The sequence below is a fragment of the Pelobates fuscus genome, chromosome 3, assembly GCF_036172605.1.
Source record: "Pelobates fuscus isolate aPelFus1 chromosome 3, aPelFus1.pri, whole genome shotgun sequence".
In the NCBI taxonomy this organism is placed as follows: domain Eukaryota; kingdom Metazoa; phylum Chordata; class Amphibia; order Anura; family Pelobatidae; genus Pelobates; species Pelobates fuscus.
In genome coordinates, this window is record NC_086319.1 from 150,257,940 (window position 1) to 150,278,160 (window position 20,221).

Sequence of the window (20,221 nt, forward strand, 5' to 3'; positions counted from 1 at the left end):
CATTTGTGAAACTAAGGGAAAACAGTCACCAGAAGCTGCTGGGACAGCAGTTAGTGTCCTTTGCAACTCAGTTTTTCTGATTTCTTTTGCTTAATCATGATGCTGTAAGTGTTCAGTAAGTAAATCCGTTTTTTGTCAAGGCAAATTAACAGTTTTTTTCTGGCAATTTGATCAGTTTACAGCCCTGTAACAGTCACAGCTCTCTCAGACTGCAACCATCTTAGGTGACAGTTATAAATAATTTTATAATATTCCGATAGATAGTAAGCTCGTTTGAGCAGGGTCCTCTTCGACCTATTGTTCCTGTAAGTTTTCTTGTAATTGTCCTATTTATAGTTACATCCCCCCTCTCATAATATTGTAAAGCGCTACGGAATCTGTTGGTGCTATATAAATGGAGATAATAATAATAATGAAGAAAGCGTACATATCACCCCACACTCCATAGGTTAGGCGGTGTAACTGCCCGTCAGAGCATCCTTCCTTTTTATTTTGCTTATAAGAAATATTTCGGGAGCTGTATCTCAAGAGTTTACACAATGGCCCAATTTCTCTGCTCTATGCTCCACTTTTCGCTAATTAAAAGTCGAATTCAAAGAACTAGCTGTGCTATATTTTTTCCCCCCTTTAGTTATACTGGGCTATCTTAGTCTTTATTTGTAATACTTAAAAAAACAAAAACGTGCAGTCTACCATACTTATGTTATTTGACGGATATTGTGCACTTTTTATGTCTAATATTATATCTCTCAGTAGGATACCCAATGTTACCGGATAATATCATGCTATTTTGGCAATACCCAAGATGTCAAAAATAAAAAGTGAAAAAAATAAATAAACTGCTGATTTGGGACAAAAAAATAATGATAATAAACATTTCTGTCTCATCTACAGTCACTGCTGGGCTATTTATTGTTTCCATTGTGCCGTTCAGTTCCCAGTCCAGTCTGGTTATATCCCCAGGTGGCTGCACATTGACTGACCCCGTGTATACCACGGGCGGTCTGTAGGTGGAGCTCGGCAGAGACACGTGTTCCTCCCCCCAGCACGCAGTGCATTGTGGGTATTGTCCAGCTCGAGTGATTGGAGCTCGGTGCCTGTAGCGGAGTTACAGGATCTCTGCGAGAGGAGGAGGAGGAGAGGAACAGACTCCCAGCTCTGCGGCCGCCATTGCTCGCTCCGGGTCTCCGTAAGTCCGCCATGTTCTCCCTATGAGCCGTGCTCCGGTGTGGCCGGTTCTCTGTGTGCGCTGTGTTATCGGGCCGTGTGGCGCCATGCTCGCTGTGTATTGTTCCGGGTGTCAGTGCGCGGTGCGGCCTGGTCTGCCTCGGCGCCGGTTTCCCGGTGATGGCGCAGGTTGCTCTCTGTCCGCCTGGGCCTCGTGCGGGCCGCACCGCGCTGCTCTCATTTTGTTGCGTTATAAGATGGCCGCGGTGTGTCCTGTAAGTCCGGAGGGTCCGCTGTGCTGGCTGTGAAGCACGGCGGTGTATATCCTGGCAGTGGGGCACTTTGCATCTCGTGTAAAAACAAAGCCATTCCTGTGTTCCCGGATTGCCATGGTTTGCGGTGTGATTGTTCGGGCAGCACAGAGTAGAGGATCGGTGGGGATAGAGCAAATGTGAGGCCCCAAAACTCCGTCCATTTATTACAGAGGACGCAATCATGTCCTAAAATGTGATTCCCGTGTCGGGCTCTTTGTATGTGTAAGATGCATGTTTAAGGTTTTCTTGTAAGGCTGTTGGATTGTAGGCAGTTGCACAAAACACTGAGCTGTGCATACAGTTATGGGTGCATTTATTTGAGACTTTTCATCCTCCTATACCAGTTTATATAAAACATAGTTTTTCACTTTGTGTTAGTAAACAGGGAGCGTCACAGCTGTGAAAAATTTGACTAAAAAAAAAAAACCCATTGCTGTTGCCTACATTATATTAAGGGATATTCTTGGCACGAAAACAACTTTAGGTTAGTGGAATGGTTTTGGTGTATAGATCATGCCCCTGCAGTCATATTGTCCGATTCTGTGCCGTTTAGGAGTAAAAATAAAATATTTTCAATCCGATGTGATTTCGGTTTTGAAGGGACAATTATAGTCAACAAAACAAATTAAGCTTAATGAAGCAGTTTTAGTGTATATAGATCATTCTTCTTTAGTTTCCCTGCTTAATTCACTGCCATTTTGGAGTTAAATCACTGCATGAAATCAAAATAGTTTCATTTTCAATCAGATGTAACTTGCTTTAAATGTTTTACCTCCTGCTATGTCAATTGAACTTTAAAGGAACACTATAGTCACCTAAATTACTTTAGCTAAATAAAGCCGTTTTAGTGTATAAATCATTCCCCTGCAATTTCACTGTCATTTAGGAGTTAAATCACTTTGTTTCTGTTTATGCAGCCCTAGCCACACCTCCCCTGGCTATGATTGACAGAGCCTGCATGGAAAAAAAAAACTGGTTTCACTTTCAAACATATGTAATTTACCTTAAATAATTGTATCTCAATCTCTAAATTGAAATTTAATCACATACAGGAGGCTCTTGCAGGGTCTAGCAAGCTATTAACATAGCAGGGGATAAGAAAATCTTAATTAAACAGAACTTGCAATAAAGAAAGCCTAAATAGGGCTCTCTTTACAGGAAGTGTTTATGGAAGGCTGTGCAAGTCACATGCAGGGAGGTGTGACTAGGGTTCATAAACAAAGGGATTTAACTCCTAAATGGCAGAGGATTGAGCAGTGAGGCTGCAGGGGCATGTTCTATACACCAAAACTGCTTCATTAAGCTAAAGTTGTTCAGGTGACTATAGTGTCCCTTTAATCACACACCTGCAGGGTCTAGCAAGCTATTTGACAGAGCAGCAGATTCTAAATTATTATTAATTATAATTCAAAATTAAATAGAATTTGCAAAAAATAAAATGTAAATATTGGCTCAAAATTTACAGGAAGTGTTTTGGAAGGCTGTGTAAGTCACATGCAGGGAGGTGTGGCTAAGGCTGCATAAACAAAGCTATTTAATGTATTTTTCCATCACTGCAGGGTGTGTGCACGAGGGACTCTATAGGCACCCAGACCACTTAAGCTCATTGAAGTGGTCTGGTCCACTGCCCAAGTCCCTTTACTTTGCAAAGTTAATTATTGCTTTTTTTTTTTTTTTTTATATAAACTGCATTAGATTGGTGGGTTAACTCCACCCCTAGTAGCTCTCTACCAGACAGCCACTAGAGGGACTTCTGGGCCCTTAGCCCACTTACTACATAGGCCAGTAGCAAAAAGTAAATCAGGAAAGGATCACAACCAGACCTGAATAAGGGATGTCACAGACAGAGCACGGGAGGGGAAAGGAATGATCAAGAAATTGTAGTGGGGCCATTAGAGGTGGCTAAAGGAGTTGATAATCTATCAGTATAATTTGTCTGACGCCAGATTGAAGGAACACTTTAGTATTAGGAATACGAAGTATCGGCCAATAAAGATTCAGACATTGCCGACAATGCAGATCAGGGTCCTGGGGGAGCCAGCACACTCTTACCTTCCCAGTAGCTACCTTCAGCTCCCCTGTCTAACTCTCGTGAGTCCCATGGCCGTCAGAGCGTTGCCACGAGTTACCATGGCAACGTTCCGCGTGGCGCTCAGGCCGCAAGAGTTAGACAGGAGAGCTACTGGGAAGGTAAGTAAGAGTGTGGCGGGCCCCCCAGGGAATGCCATATCCCCCTTCCCTGGCCAGGTAAGAATCAGGGAGGGGGGACTAAAACATAATTTAAAAAAATTAAATCTAAAAAAAAAATTCCTCCCCCCCATTTTACACACTTAACATTCATACACACACACTGCATTCACTATACACACACACACTGCATTCACTATACACACACACACTGCATTCACTACACACACACACACACGCACTGCATTCACTACACACACACACACACACTGCATTCACTATACACACACACTGCATTCACTATACACACACACACACACTGCATTCACTATACACACACACACACACTGCATTCACTATACACACACACACACACACACTGCATTCACTATACACACACACACACACACTGCATTCACTATACACACACACACACACACTGCATTCACTATACACACACACACACACTGCATTCACTATACACACACTGCATTCACTATACACACACACACACACACACTGCATTCACTATACACACACACACACACACTGCATTCACTATACACACACACACACACACTGCATTCACTATACACACACACACACACTGCATTCACTATACACACACACACACACACACTGCATTCACTATACACACACACACACACACTGCATTCACTATACACACACACACACACACTGCATTCACTATACACACACACACACACTGCATTCACTATACACACACACACACACACACTGCATTCACTATACACACACTGCATTCACTATACACACACACACACACACTGCATTCACTATACACACACACACACACTGCATTCACTATACACACACACACACACTGCATTCACTATACACACACACACACACTGCATTCACTATACACACACACACACACTGCATTCACTATACACACACACACACACTGCATTCACTATACACACACACACACACTGCATTCACTATACACACACACACACACTGCATTCACTATACACACACACACACACTGCATTCACTATACACACACACACACACTGCATTCACTATACACACACACACACACACTGCATTCACTATACACACACACACACACACACACTGCATTCACTATACACACACACACACACACTGCATTCACTATACACACACACACACACACTGCATTCACTATACACACACACACACACACTGCATTCACTATACACACACACACACACACTGCATTCACTATACACACACACACACACTGCATTCACTATACACACACACACACTGCATTCACTATACACACACACACACACTGCATTCACTATACACACACACACACTGCATTCACTATACACACACACACACACTGCATTCACTATACACACACACACACACTGCATTCACTATACACGCACACACACACTGCATTCACTATACACACACACACACACACACACACACACACACACACACACACTGCATTCACTATACACACACACACACACACACACATATTCTGGAAAACATAAAAAATTCTGACTGGCATGTATATTTCGTGCATTTACCTTAATACAAATTTTTTTGGCAAAAGAATAAATAATAAACAAGTTAACAGTAGATTTGTGTTGAAATAGTTTATTTTTTTAAAATGGTAAATGGACAAAATATCGGTAAGTTATCTGCCTGAAAGTATACAGATTATCGGTATCTGCTCTAAAAAAATCGATATCGGTCGATCCCTATTCCTAACACTAAAGTCTCTCTCTCCCCCGTTCGCCCCAACAGGCAAATAAAGGGTTAAAATTCTTTTTACACTATGTGAAACAGCAAAAATTGCCCCTAGTAGAAGTCTTAACCCTGTAATAAAAACATTGCAGTTTCTCTGAGACTGCAATGTTTTCGACTGCAGGTTTTAAGGGGACACGGACACTGCACCCAGGCCACTTCAATGAGTTAAAGGTGGTCTGGGTTCCCATAGTGTCCGTTTAAAAATAAATAAATAAAAAATATCTAATCTAGGGATGCTCAGTTACTAGAAAAAAAGCCAGCTTTGGGTGAGCCAGGATGGTTTTCTTATAGATAAAGCTTGGTTACTTCACAAATTCTCATTGATATGCATGGGTGTTAGGATGCCCGGTTTGGTGCCAATTTTTATGATCAATATCACTTGGCTCAAGCGAGATTGATAATTTTTTGATTGTTCTTTAGTAAATGACCTGTGTACCGTATAAACTTGTACAATTCGCTGTTCTTTGCAAAAGTTTTAAGCATCCAAATGCATTTCAGCTTTGTATCTTAAACAATCAACCTGTATTTGCAGATTGTTACAGCAAGGTTTCTTTTAAGGTAAATTTTTCAAGAAGCCTTTAACATTTTGCATTCTTGTTTGTTTGGTTTAAAAATGGAGATAGTTGGTACTGTAAGCTATGTTATGCACTACTTTGACTTTTTATTCTTTTGACCTGGCACAGTAAATATGGGATGACATACAAGTCTAACAGAGTATGAGTTGCAGAGAGCTGTGACCGTGTTGACAGGCAGCAGGGGATATATTCACCTGATTATGGTTTCTGTTCCCATTACGGTTTTCTTTTATGTGCTTTGCTAAAATTGCTACATTAATACATTAAATGCTTTTTAATTTTTTTTAATAGATATTGTATTATTAATGGGTGGTGGTGTTATCACATTTTTACGTTCTAAATGCTAGTGTTAGTACTGTAGGAAACAATTCCTTCACTGGATAAGAACCACAAATCAGGAGTCTCATTTTGGGCTCTGATCCTATGTGCAAGAGTTTTGTATAAGTGTCTTATCTCCCAGCTGCAGTTCAATATCACATGGGATGAGCGGAAATGCCTTAAAAATGAACAGTGGTTGTAACATGCTGCCAACAGTGTATAAGCTGTGTAGTGATCAGAACAGTTCCTGATGCCACTGGGGCGACGTGTGAGAGTAATCCTTGCTACTTTTGCATGTGTCTCTTCAAAAAGTAGCCGTTTTGATTTCTCATACTCTCACCCCAGTGAATAATACTGAACTGCTTACTGTGGTCACAAAACAAGGGAGTAAAGTTTAAATTGCACTCAATTGCCTGGATATGGATGTGTTGCAGTGGAATCTCCCCATGATGCTTTAGTATCAGCTAAGAAATTATAGAAGCATTGCATCCATAGTAAAAGAAACAGATGGATAATTTGCATGCACATAAAGGGTTAGTCCATATGAATACTGTGAAATAGGAACTGGAATTTAGGGTTAATCTTTACTAGCTTCTAAAGAGTGTGTGAACTACAAAGGGTTAACATTTGGGAAGAGTGCAATTTACAAAGGAGTATTGGCGCAACTGAGTTAATTCTGTGCACAATATACTGTTTAAAATATATTGCCCCATCTTATTATATTTCAGTTGGTGTCTGCACCTTTACCATTAGGTAATTTTGGCAAACACCACTGCCTTTCTTGAAGCTATACAGGAAAGTCGTTGGTGAGCTGGGCAGCCTCATCGCAAGTGGCCACTGATGTTCCATTGTGTAATGTTTGCCGGACTAGGACTAGGGCTTGTGAGAGGTTGAGCTTACTAATCACACCATCCTTTAGTTAGCTATACTGCTGAAGACGCTCAGACTGCTTGTTGAGTAGTTCTAGGGTACCAGGTTGCTGCAGTAACTCCTCAATCTTCTTGGTGACATGGGAAATGGATGGATGCAGTAGCAGGTTCAGGTCTGGATTAAAGAGATATATATCCTAACAATTTGTGCTTAATGAAATGATTTTGGTGTATCTAGATCAGGCCCCCCTGCAGTCTCACTGCTTATTTATCTATTTAGGAGTTATATCAATTTGTATATCTAGCCTAGTCACACCTCTCCTGTGTTCGATTCACACTGCTTTCCTTAACACTTAACATCTGGCTTCTGCAAACTATTTTGATTCTGCCATTCATTCATTGGCTGATAGCATCAGCTGATCACTCGGACTATGAATGCCACTCTGTGCATAGACAAATGCACAGTATTGACATTTTCCAGCTCTTTCCAGGATCACTAATGATGCCCCATTGATGCTGCCAAAGGGATTTACAGACTCCAGGGTACACATACTCAAAGCATCATGTGAAGTGGCCATGGTCATTGCATAAAAACATAAATTATTAAAAATATCTACAGTGTTTGTCAGTATATGGTAATTGGTGTGATTAGTGTTTCTGATAAACATGCATTTTCAGCAAATTTTATCATGTGTGTACTGAAAACCATTTCTTGATGTTTGGAACTATTGGGTTAGATTATACTGTGTAGTTTTGTTTGGTTGACTGGAATCAAATATTCTCCTTTGACGATTTATGCCCCAATATTCAGTCAGAGCTTCTGCAGAATAGTTGATTATCTTGGTTTGCTACCAACCCTTCTGTCTATGTTTATCTGAGATTCTTCCTCCTCTGTTTCTTTCAAACCCTCATCCTTCAGCTGGCTGCGTTTCTTTAACCCCTTAAGGACACAACTTCTGGAATAAAAGGGAATCATGACAGAATAGTTCCGTCATGTGTCCTTAAGGGGTTAAAATCTTTTCTTTGGAGCCAGCTGTACTTTTCTTAAACTTTCATCCCCAAGGCCACCTGCTTAAACACTTTTCATTGCCCTCAGTCTGCTGTTCTCTTCAACCTTTACCCTCAACGCATATTTTGTTGTTTGCTTCTCTGAAAGCCTCTCTCATCTTTGATGTCTGCATTTTCATGAATTCTCTTGCTTCTTTGCATTCTCTGCTTCTCTGAAATACTTTCCCCTATATTTTGCAATTTGTTTTTCTCGGAATTCCTTTTCCCCATACTTTGTCATCTACATTTATCGGAATTTCTGTCCCCAATATTTTGCTGTCTTTATTTCTCTGGAATCCTTCCCCACCAAATTTTCAGATTCTCTGAAACTCATCCCTTTCCCAATGCTGTCTGCATTTCTCTAAAATCTACTACATTGTGCCTCTCCTGTATTTTTATTTTATTCCCCAATAATGGTGGATCCAGTTACTTCCACCTACCTCTTTATTTTCAGCATCCACTTTCAACTTTATCTCCTCACCATCATGATTGTTTCCCCACCACCAGTTGGATTTGGTCATCCTGGTCCAAGTCCTCAACCCAGTAGCTCTTTGCTAAAGTGTAATATGTTACAACATAGCTCACCATGCAGCCTTGTTTCCTGCACTTGTTGTCCCTGTCATGCTCACCTTTTCAACTTCCAAAATATTTAGTGCAGATCTTCTTTGAGTACTTCACTAAATTGGTAATTCTGGTGTGTGGACAGTAAAATTGCAAAATCAAGTTCTTCCTCCCCTTTGCCATATGAGTTCTTTTCAAACCTTTCCTGTGGCCACTTTGAATTTCTCTGAAACACTCACTTTGCCGTCTGCTTTTCTGTGAAAGACTTCCTTTGCCCTCTGTGTTGATATGAAACACCTCCAGTGCTGTTTCTCGGACCCCTGCCCCCACCTTGCTGCCTGCATTTCTTTAAATCTCTCCACCCCTTTGCGTTTCTTAGAAACTCTCCTGCCCCCACACACTGCACAATGATAGCAATGCCACCTGCCGCCTCCATCCCCAACATCAACCTTCCACTCCATATCCTCATCACCATGTTACCACCCAGTGGTTCTTTCCCACCTGTTCTCATGGTGGATTGCTTTCCCTTTCTTCATGTGCAACTTGTTCATGTGCAGCCTACCCCTGCATAGCACACACTTTTCTTACACTCTACCTCCGCCTTCAGACATTCTTGTTTCATGCATCGTGGTTGTCTGTCATGCTTGCCATATTCAGTTTTCAAAATATTATATAGTCCATAACATCCATCTCTTCACTGGGAATGTTTGTGTATAGTCTGGAACAACATTTTTAAAGAATAGATCTTCTATTGCATTAGAATTGTCAATTTGCTGCTTTACTGTCCCCTTAATCCAGGATTTCCAAACATTAGCTTTCATCAGTTTGACAGGTGAAACCCATATTGGCTGATTTAATGGACATGTATGCTAAACACTTAGGTTTAGGTTATATGAATTATAGGACAGTCACACAGACAATGAAATCAACATCTGATACAGAAGAAAGGGAAAGTGTTTTTTTTTTTTTTAAAACATGCTAGAAACGCACAAGCCTGTAAATTAAGCTTCTAATTTTGTGTATTCTTGTATACACTGAGAAAAGCTTAATAATTCTATAATATTTTGCGTTCCAAAATAAGTTGTAGTTAAGAATGTGGAGTTGATATCTCCCCCTCCCCTCTTCAGAAACATGTCTATTTGTGGAATTAAAATATTGTGTTTTTGTCTTGATTTTGGTATGTTTTGAACACTGCTCTGTTAAATAACATTTGATAATTTAATATAGCACTTAAAGAACAAGACTGGACAAAATCTTCCTACCATAAAAATATGAAATAGAGCTAAAGGCCAGAATTATCCTAAACAGAGTTTTGTCTTCTGGTAACTCCTGACTTGGTTCTTGTCTCTTTTACAGTGTCATGTGCATTTTTATCATGGCTACTAGGTATTTGTGCCTACATACTGTACTTGACTTATTTTGGCACTAGTTTATGACTGTTATTCTAGAACTGGTTGAGCAATAATCGGGTAACTATTTATCTTGCTTTCATTTGTATACTTTGGTTACAGACTCTTAAATCAGGGAGGATATATATATCTATATCAAATTTACACTAGCTATTGGTGAGTGAAAACATAGCCCTGGCAAGTAGGAATTCCATGTGCCATGCACCCTCCATGCTTCCAGAAGTAAGTCATTTTTAAGACTTGGCTAGTAGCCTAGGACTTGACATTTTATGCCCAGATAGATAGTTTGAACATGTTTGACTGTTTGTTTTAAAAACCAATTTACTCTTGGGGCAAACTCATCATATTCATTTTGATTTAATCATAAGCTGAATCTCAGCTTATGTAGAATACTCCGAAACACGGTCACATTATCTTCAATTGAAAACAGTTGCACTGCATTTGATGCTGTGAGATAGAAGCCATCAAAGTTAGACTATGCTATTGAGGAGGCCAAATTGCAAAACAATACTTACTGTCTAAAAACTCATATTGATTATAGGGAAGTCAGATCACTTTGTAAGTTGTCTCACACTATCAAATACTGTGCTATTGTCACTACCTGAGCTGGTTTTGATTGTTGACAACAGTATATGCATGCTATTCTAAGTTCAATGACAACAAAAGTCAAGGGCAAGGCATTCCATAACCTCAAAAGCTGGTCCTACAGAGGATCACATACAACTGTCATACTCTTAGAAGGAATTTGCCACTCACACTGCTGTAAAAGTAAAAACATAATTTTAAAAATATTGACTGAAATGAATATACACTTTTTTTTTTTTTTTTTTTTTAAGAAATGAGAATGTAACTAAATTTTCCTTAAAGCTGCTCTTCTGGTTGCCGACATTTTAGGGATATAACCTAGGCCATAGTTATCTGTGAGTGCATCAGAAGTGCATATAAGAACATTTCATCTTGAAATTTTGGTGTATTGATTTAAATAAGTAAATTTAAAAGCCTTGTGTAGCTTGTGAAACTGTTCAAATTCCACATTTGGATATAAATAATACATGCACAAGTTGTGTAAATAATTTGAGAAATTCATGCTATCACTCATAGCATAGAATGAGGTAGGGCAGAGCAAATGTGATGAGTGTATTTTGAAAGACAAACCATAGTGGTGAGGCACAGCTAGGAATACATTTATTTGAAGGAAGACGAGTTAATAGCATGAGAGGTTTGTGTTCAATCCATAAATATATTGGTGTGTATTAATGTATATTGTCTTAACTGCTATATTTTGTCATGGCTCCTTAAACAGATTTGCTCTTAAATAGATATATCTGGCTTCTGAAACGCTGCGCTACTAAATTCTATGTTTCTTATTCAGATCAGGGGCTATTTTTATGGCCCAAATTGATATAATGGAAGGATGTAAACCTTTTTGTACTTTGGCTGGTTTGACTAAAAATGCTTGTTTTTCTACAGAGTTGTGTGCCATCTTTCTGCTTCAAGAAGATTCTTCAAAAGTTGTTTCTAATTCTTGGCATACCCACATCCCCAGCATAAATTTGTTTCTTAGTGGGACTTTTCCCTTGTATTGCTCCACTGACATTTCAACTTTGGGGAAAAAATAAAATAGCTCTACAATGGCAAAATCATATCAGCATTCATCAGTAAATAGAGATATGTCGGCTCATCACAGACGTGATGCAACAGGAGTAGGTCTTCTTGCTGCTAATCAGTCCTTAAATGTACCATCCTCTCTTGGAAGACTGAGCCAAGGATCTAGCCGTCTTGCTAGTTTAATGAACCTTGGAGCAATTTCAAAGCTAAATTTGCAAGGATCTCATAATCCAATGTCATCTAGTTCCGCTTCTCAAAGTTTGCCCTCTATATTTAACATTGGTAATAGAGCGCCATCCTCACTCTCCTCTCAACATCGAGGAGATTCTGATCAGGCCAGTAAAATTTTGGCCAGTTTTGGTCTTTCTTCTAGAGATTTGGACGAGTTAAGCCGCTATCCAGAGGAGAAAATCACTCCTGAAAACTTGCCCCAGATTCTTCTACAACTTAAAAGAAGACGATCAGAAGAACTTCCTTTATTAGCTTTCAGAGAAGGTCGATCTCGAGATCAACAGTTGAGAGGTCCTAGTGATGACTGGGATGATGCACGACCATTTAGGAGAGATAGTTTTGATGATCGTTCATCTGGTTTGAACCCTATTGTTGATTATGATCATGGGAATCGTTCCCGAGAAGCTAGTTTTCATGACCGACTAGATTTTGAAGATGACAGAGTAAGAGAGCGCGAGAGGTTTAGAGAAGAGAATCTGTTTTCTGAAACCCCTTATAGCAAATTTGAAAATGAGTATGACCGTTTGGGTTACAGCCGATCACAAGAAAGATCACTTTTTGAAAAACCAAGAGGATTGCCGTCAAGTAGCAATATTGATGATTTCCATGGATTTTTACCTAAAGGCTTCCCCCACATATGTTCCATATGTGATATTGCTGCTCATACTAAGCAGGTGAGTTCATACATACAATTTATTTTTGTTCATCTGTTTCCTATTCTTGCATTACTTTTCTCAATATTCTTCTAACGTTCCTTCTTATTTGCCATGCTTTAAATTGCTTCAAAATAAATATTCCTTCTCCCCAAAATGGTTGGGGGCTTGTCATTTTATATATATATATTATTGTATGTATTTTTTGTTTTTTCTTTTTGAATCCTTTCATAAAACTTTGATGCCATTGTGTGTCAGGAATAATTTCTTTTCATCTGTTTCCCACTGGCAACTGGTCAAACTATTGGTGTTCAATTTATTGAAATAGCATTTTTGATTATGCGTGCGCCTACTGGTTTGAAATTATCTAATAAATGCAGAACCAATAACGAAATCTGCTCTTGAAGTACCAAGTCTCTTTCTATGAGGAGATTTTTTTTTTTTTTTGCAGCAACGTTCAATAATTACAGGTCATTTTTTGTTTCTCTTCTTGACAAATTCACTGGTGGTTTCTTTACTGTCAAAAAGTACCGCCATTAAAGACTATGCCTACATAACCTTGGTGTGATTTTTGGTACTAGAAATCACCGCACCACTTTATCAACTACTCATTAACCTTCCTGAGTTGGACACCTCCCACTGCTCATATATGAGCGTACACATTAAAGGTCCTCTGTCTAAGCTGCAATCTAGTTTCCTACCTATTTTTTTTTGTTTTTTTGTTTAAAGAGCTTGATTTTTGCCATTTACTGTCTGTTAAGAAATACTTTTATCTACCCTCTTCCCCTCCAAATTGGTCCACGATATCTGCAGCTCTGGCCCAAAAGTTTAGCTTTCTAGAATAGCCATTGTTTAAGATTTTACTTGCTTCGAAATTCATTAAGTCCTGTCTAATTAATCATGTAGTTTACTCGACTTGGTCTTGTGTCTGTAATATAAACTTACATTGACCAGCTGTACAGAAAATTCAAATTCCGTTGCAAACTGCTTCTTTGGTTTGCTGTATAGAAAACTACCGTAATCTTCAAACGTCCGTTTAATAAATGTAGATGATGGTCTTACATGCACTATGCTGTGCGTTTTTAACTACTTTCATTCTCCCCATCACCTACGGTGGAGGCATGTCTCCTTTACCACTTTGAATTACTTGAGTGCCTCCACACACCTGTACATCTGATTCTTTTACCTTCCTTTTTAAAATTCGGTTCAGTTTCTTATTCAAGCCCTACTCTTTGGAAAGTATGCTTCCTTTCTTAACTTTTACATTTCTCTAAAGAATAAATAATGGATTGTAATAAAGTAAACAGTTTTCATTGTTTCTGCTCTGCATGCTTGATTTTGATATTGCAGACTCCCTTTTAAGCCTGGCTTAACAAACCTTACAAAGATGTATATTAAAAATAAAAAGCAATTCTAAAGATTTATTTTAAGTTCCAGATTTTCTTTCCCCCTGAATTAACTTTAAACATGTATTTTTTTTTTTTTTTAACCATTCACGACATAACCTAGCGACATATAAAGATAACTTGGTAAACTACACAAAATTTTAAAGCTTTTTAGCATTTTTTTTTTTTTATGTATCATATATCGTCCAAAATAGCCGCTTCTTTTTTTTCTAATAAGGTCTCATTAATACCGTACAGCTGGGTTTGACAAATCTATGTTGCAGTGGTATTTTGCCCATCCCATGTGCTTTTAAGGTACACTCCCAGCACCACAACCACCACAGTGTTTTGTAGTAGTTATGGTGCTGAGAGTGACAGATCCAATGTAAGTAGTCAGACCAGTAGACAAGTTTCACTTCTTACTTTGGGCCTGTCTGGTGCCTTTCCCTACCTCCACTATTTTGGACAGAGAGATTCCATCTCTCTTGCATGAGCTACGCTCGGCTGTGCATGGCTTCGATCAGGAGGGCTAACGGAAACTCCTGCTTAGTAGCCTCCAGCTCTCTGAGAGAAGGGAAGGACAGGGGACAACTCACTTATATGTGCAATCATGTTCTTCCTGCAAATATTTGACTCAAATGTTAGCTATATTATCTTTTGTGACATTTCACATTATGCACTACCAGCTACAATTTACATTTGTGGTCTTAAGTTTCCAAGACACAATACAGATCCTGATGTAGAGTCTCTTAACAGCCTCTTCTCTACTCATTCCTATTCATAACATATCTCTGAAAACATTTCTACAGACGTCTAGTCTCTTTGACGATCTATTCAGCAATCACTCTCAAAAAGTAGTCCTGTATCCAGATCAACCGGGACCATGCTCAATTGCCTCATGCTTAAAGTACTGTCACCAACAGCTGACCTTTACAACGAACTATGGACTTGCCCTGTCATCTGACATCTAGCTTCAAATTGGAGAATGTTTTATACCACCGTAAACTTGCTCTATCATCTGATTTTGACCTCTGTTATAGGATCATCAATATAATATATGCAATCATATTCCCGGACATGACAAAACTGTGGAAGGATCACCTGTCTCCCTCCGCATGACAAGTTAACACTATCATGACAGATATACTAGAACTACTGTGATGTGTTAGGATTAGCCTAACCTATTAATGTAAAGAAGTTTAACGAGGACTTTTTTAATGTTATTTTCTGGCTATATTTTCCCAGTCTTTGAAAATTAGATACCATGTAACCATGATGTTGCCTATACCGAATCCTTTTTAGTCTTTAACAATCCAGGGTCTTAATTTATTAAGGCTCCTCCCCCCCCCCCCCCCCCATTCCATGCTGTCCATGTTTTTCCCCTACATCCTTTCGCTAGCAACTAGGGGAGGAACACCAGTATAGGAGAATCTGGCTAAAGGAAGAACATTGTTTCTGCGCTGGTACAGATACAAGTTTGTTGTTGTGTGTTTTTTTTTTTTTTTTGGCATGGTGGGAGGGGCACAGAAATGGTAACTCAAATCGAAACCAGCGTTTTTTTTTTTTTTCTTCTTAAAACAGTTGTTTTTGGTTATCTATTAAGTATATAGTATTTTGTAACGGACAAAAAAGACTTAAGTTTGATGTAAAATATACAAATAAAATGTCTTATTTGTAAAAAGGTGTAGGGAAAAAAATCTGTTTTTCACACAATGTGTGCATAATTAGTGCAGCTTAAGAAAAGTAATTTAAAATAAATTAATTTATACAACAAGTAACATTTCAATGTCAAGCAATATATATATTGACACTTTTACATAGCCATTTAACAACCAATCTCCGCTTTATGTTGGCAATTCTATGTAGTAGTATATATATTATTTTTTTTTTTACATAAATATAGCATTATTTGTTTATTTTAATATTTGTTTATTTTGTAAACCTTTACTTATTACTGTACTATCTTACACTACCTAGCAGTTTAACCGTACAAATTACTTTTGAAAGTAGACATCACAAGGTATGTCATATGGTATATTTTGAGATTTAATGTACAGCCATTTTATCATCAATTTCTTTCAAAGTTTAGGGAATTGTAATTTTTTTTTTTTGTTTGTACATGTACATTTCAATCTAGCATTTGTTTTGTAAGCTACTGCAATAAAGATTAAGATTAAACACTAAATTGTGCTTAACCACTTAAGGACTAAACTTCTGGAATAAAAGGGAATCATGACTTAAGAGGTTAAAGGGACTCTCCAGTGTCAGGAAAATAAACCTGTTTTTCTGGCACTAGAGAATCCTACAGTGCCTCATCCCTTGTTGCTGAGGGGGTTAAAACTCCTTCAGACACTTGCCTGAATCCAGCGACGATGTCCCTCGACGCTGGGTCAGGCTCCTCCCAGCGGGGGGAGACCTAATACGCATGCGCAGCAATGGCCGCACATTAGACCTTCCCATAGGAAAGTATTATTCAATGCTTTCCTATGGGGGTTCCGGCAACGCTGTAGGCCCTCATGCAGAGCGTGAGGACGTCCAGCGTAGTTTAAAATTTGTTTAAGAACATGGAAGTCCCTCTAGTGGCTGTCTGATAGACAGCCACAAGAGGAGGATTTAACCCTGCAAGGTAATTATTGCAGTTTATAAAAACTGCAATAATTACACTTGCAGGGTTAAAGGGGCACTCCAGGCACCCAGACCACTTCTGCCCATTGGAGTGGTCTGGGTGCCAACTCCCACTACTCTCAACCCTGCAACGAATTAGGTTATTAATCCTTAACCTAATCTTATTTATAACATCAAGCTAATACTTATTCAAACCTAATAATACATGTTAATCCTAATGCCATGGGTTTTTCGCCGATATCAGTATTGATATTATCTAAGGGAATGTGTGGTATGTTGCTGTCATCTACCTATTTTTAGTATGACCGGCGTCTCCTGCTAGAAAATAGTATACCCAGTGCATTGCTACTGACAAAGCACAGCACCAATCAAAATGGCATTGGGGCATGTAGGGAGATGCTTCATGGTCTGTTCAGACCTTGGGGTCTCTCAAGCAGCTTAAATGTATTATGCTGTGTTAAAGGGCTGTATGTGGTTCATAAAAACGTCTGGGGCCACTAAACAAGTGGCCCCAACTGACAGAGGAGAGCCCCATGTATCAACCTGTATCTGGGACATGGAAATTTAAATCTCAAGATAAATGCTTGTTTGCAGGGCTCATTTTGAATGTTGCAAACAGAACATTGGCCAGTTTGGAAACGGTCCCTGATGGTAAAATACTGCATAGCAAAATTATTCTGCCATGGGTTTGTAAGTGAAGGATGACATGACGTAATATTTGTCATGCGTCCTTAAGGGGTTAAACGGCCTTCACAAAAGTATTTGCCATAGGAAACACTATATATTTCACTAGATGCTTGAGAGCTGCAGGGTTTTATCTATTTCATAACCCCCAGTATCTACTGCAAAGAAGACTTTCTGTGTAGGATATGTATTAAAAATGGCAAAACTTTTACATAGTTAAAGGGACACTATAGTCACCTAAGCTTAATGTAGTTGTTCTGGTGAGTGTAGACATGCAGGCATTTTATGTAAACACTGCCCATGTTTAAATTGCTGCCTAGGGACACCTCTAGAGGGAGTCAATTAGATGGCCCCTAGAGGTGCTTCTTTGGTCAGTGCTGCACAACAGGGCCAGCTATAACCGGACACGCGTGACGCTGGAAAAAGGTGACTAAACAGCTATTTACACCCATAGTCAGGAATACATGTTTGTATTCCTGACACTATTGTCTGTTTTAAACCCTTGTTTCACTGTATCCCTGATGTTCAACAACTGCATATTCATAGATTTCTCACAATTCAGGCATGATAAATTACCGGATTTGGAATGTTGGCTAAATAAAACATACACATTGAATTATTACATTTTAGCACCATTGTTTTCTAGTGTAAACAAATATGCAATTTTTGTAGCAACCTCCTGGAAGTAGCAGAATCTAAAGTATCTTCCTCTAACTGCGACTCATGCAAGCTTTCAAAACGGAAGATCTGCTAAACCACTAGTTCATTAAATGAAAAAGGGTCTGATTTAGCAAAAATCGCTCAGGTTGTAAGGCCTGCCTTTTTTTTTTTTTTTTCTATCCCAGGAGAAATTTACAAATTTGAGTAGTGCCCAGAGTAAGTGGGACAATCTTGAACTATTTATCTGGGTTTATTCAACTTTAGTTTTTATATGTTCATCAGATTATAAAGGCATATCTAACACGTTTGTTGGACAGTAATATTGTTAATTATAGCCTCTTGTTTGTTTAATGTTTCATTTTTTTTTTTTTAAATGTTTATAAAGAAATAACAAAGCATTTGTTGGCATAGGATCTTTTGTTAAAAAAATTGTCCAAGCTCGAATTTGCCGCTGAATGTATGAGTGTGTTTTATGAGACAGCCGAGGGAAAAAAAGGTAAAATTTTAAAATTAAAGGGAGTGTATGAGGATCATTCTTCACAAAAAATGTGTAAAGTTTAAAAACAAAAAACAAAAAAAAAAACTATATATTGCTCTCAATTTTTCTCTCTTCCCCACTCCCTTTTACCAATTACAATCATTTTAGGAGTGGAACCAACACATTAATGGACCGACACACAGGAGACGCTGCCAGCTGCTTCTTGAAATGTAAGTTACTGTTTCTTCATTTGTGGTTCAGCGTCCATTTTAATGCAAAATATCAGAAACTTGGGTCCAACATCTTTAAAAGCTATAATCTAATAACTGCATGTGAGATTTTGGGTATAACTTTAGGATTTTTATATACTTTTCGCACAATCTATTTAGTAGCATTGAAACCTATGTTTTTGATAAATGACTGTTAACAGTGCAAGTATATTTCCCAGATTAGTCTTAAGAATTGTTTGTTTTAGATCTGCTTCTGAAAACATATTAACTAAACCGTGAACCTGATTTGCAAACAGAACTGTGAAAATTCAAGTACCTCAGATTTTTGTGCCATGTTTATTTGTGTGGGGTGGGGGAGCAGGAGGGAGGTAGGGGATCTCAGATCACTTCCTCCCTGCACATGTAAATGGCAATCCATATTGCAGTAGAGCAGCCTGTAGCAGGTATTGCAGCTCTTGACCTGTACCTGGCCTGCTTGGACCCCAGGGAAGCCACTTACACTGCTCGATTTACACAGCTGCAGAAGGAGCCTCCCCATTATACCAATAGCACAAACAGTCCCCACAAAAACACCACTGACAATCCACATACACAACCCCACAAGCAGCCTCTCAAATGCAATATCACAGGCAGCCCCGCTTGAATCTAAACTGGACAACACTGTAGCATTAAGAATACATGCTTTTTGCTTTAATACTTGACATGTAATGGTAAAAGCTCCCTTCTACGGTAATACTGTAATAAATAATACATTTTAATGCAGGACTATAATTGCTAAAATTCAGAAAATTCTTTATAAAAATCTAACATTTCAGATAGTATAATGTTAGGTATTTGAGAGGGGATAAAAAAAATAAATTTAGGAGATCTAACTGTATTTTTATCTCACAAGTTGGTAATGTCACAAGTACAGCACTGCGGAATAAGTTGGTGCTTTATAAATGTCAGTGAAAAATAAAACAAATGCACAGTCTGGTGTTTGAGAACTGGGTACATTAAACAAACACACACACACATTAATTGCATTCTTTTGGCACAAATATTAGTTTAATACATGCAATCTCATGTGCTGAATGCTGAAATCTAGTGTGTGGTGTTTTTTTTTTTTTTTTTTTTTTTTTTTTATAATTTACAGAATGCAGCACCATACGGCTGTCTTTTTAGACACAAACCCTCACTTCAGAAAGACTACAAAGTAATCTGCCATAGAAGGAAAGGACACCCAGGAAGGCATATAGTAAAAATACCACTACCTGTTTGTAGTTTCTCTGACTGTCTGCAGCCAGGTTGTGCTTTAAAAGTAGCTTACTCAGTGCTTTTGGGGCTAAGAGTTTGTGCATACCTTTTGATAAGGAAGTCTTTCTGGCATGATGGTCATGAATAAAGAGGCAGGTTTATGTTGCAGTATTGTGCAAAA

General features: G+C 38.7%; 1 protein-coding gene across 2 annotated transcripts in view; it reads left to right on the forward strand.

Annotated features, from left to right (window-relative positions):
• The first annotated feature begins 1,032 nt into the window (after positions 1–1,032).
• Positions 1,033–20,221, forward strand: part of MATR3 (matrin 3) — a 41,216-nt gene continuing 22,027 nt past the window's right edge. Inside the window, exons 1-3 of one of the 2 annotated variants that reach the window (XM_063447523.1) lie at positions 1,033–1,189; positions 11,721–12,763; positions 18,743–18,804. In XM_063447523.1, coding sequence (XP_063303593.1) covers positions 11,882–12,763; positions 18,743–18,804 — 944 coding nt within the window. In that variant the 5' untranslated portion in view covers positions 1,033–1,189; positions 11,721–11,881. The remainder of the gene's footprint in view (positions 1,190–11,720; positions 12,764–18,742; positions 18,805–20,221) is intronic. The other variant, XM_063447524.1, reaches the window with a different exon arrangement.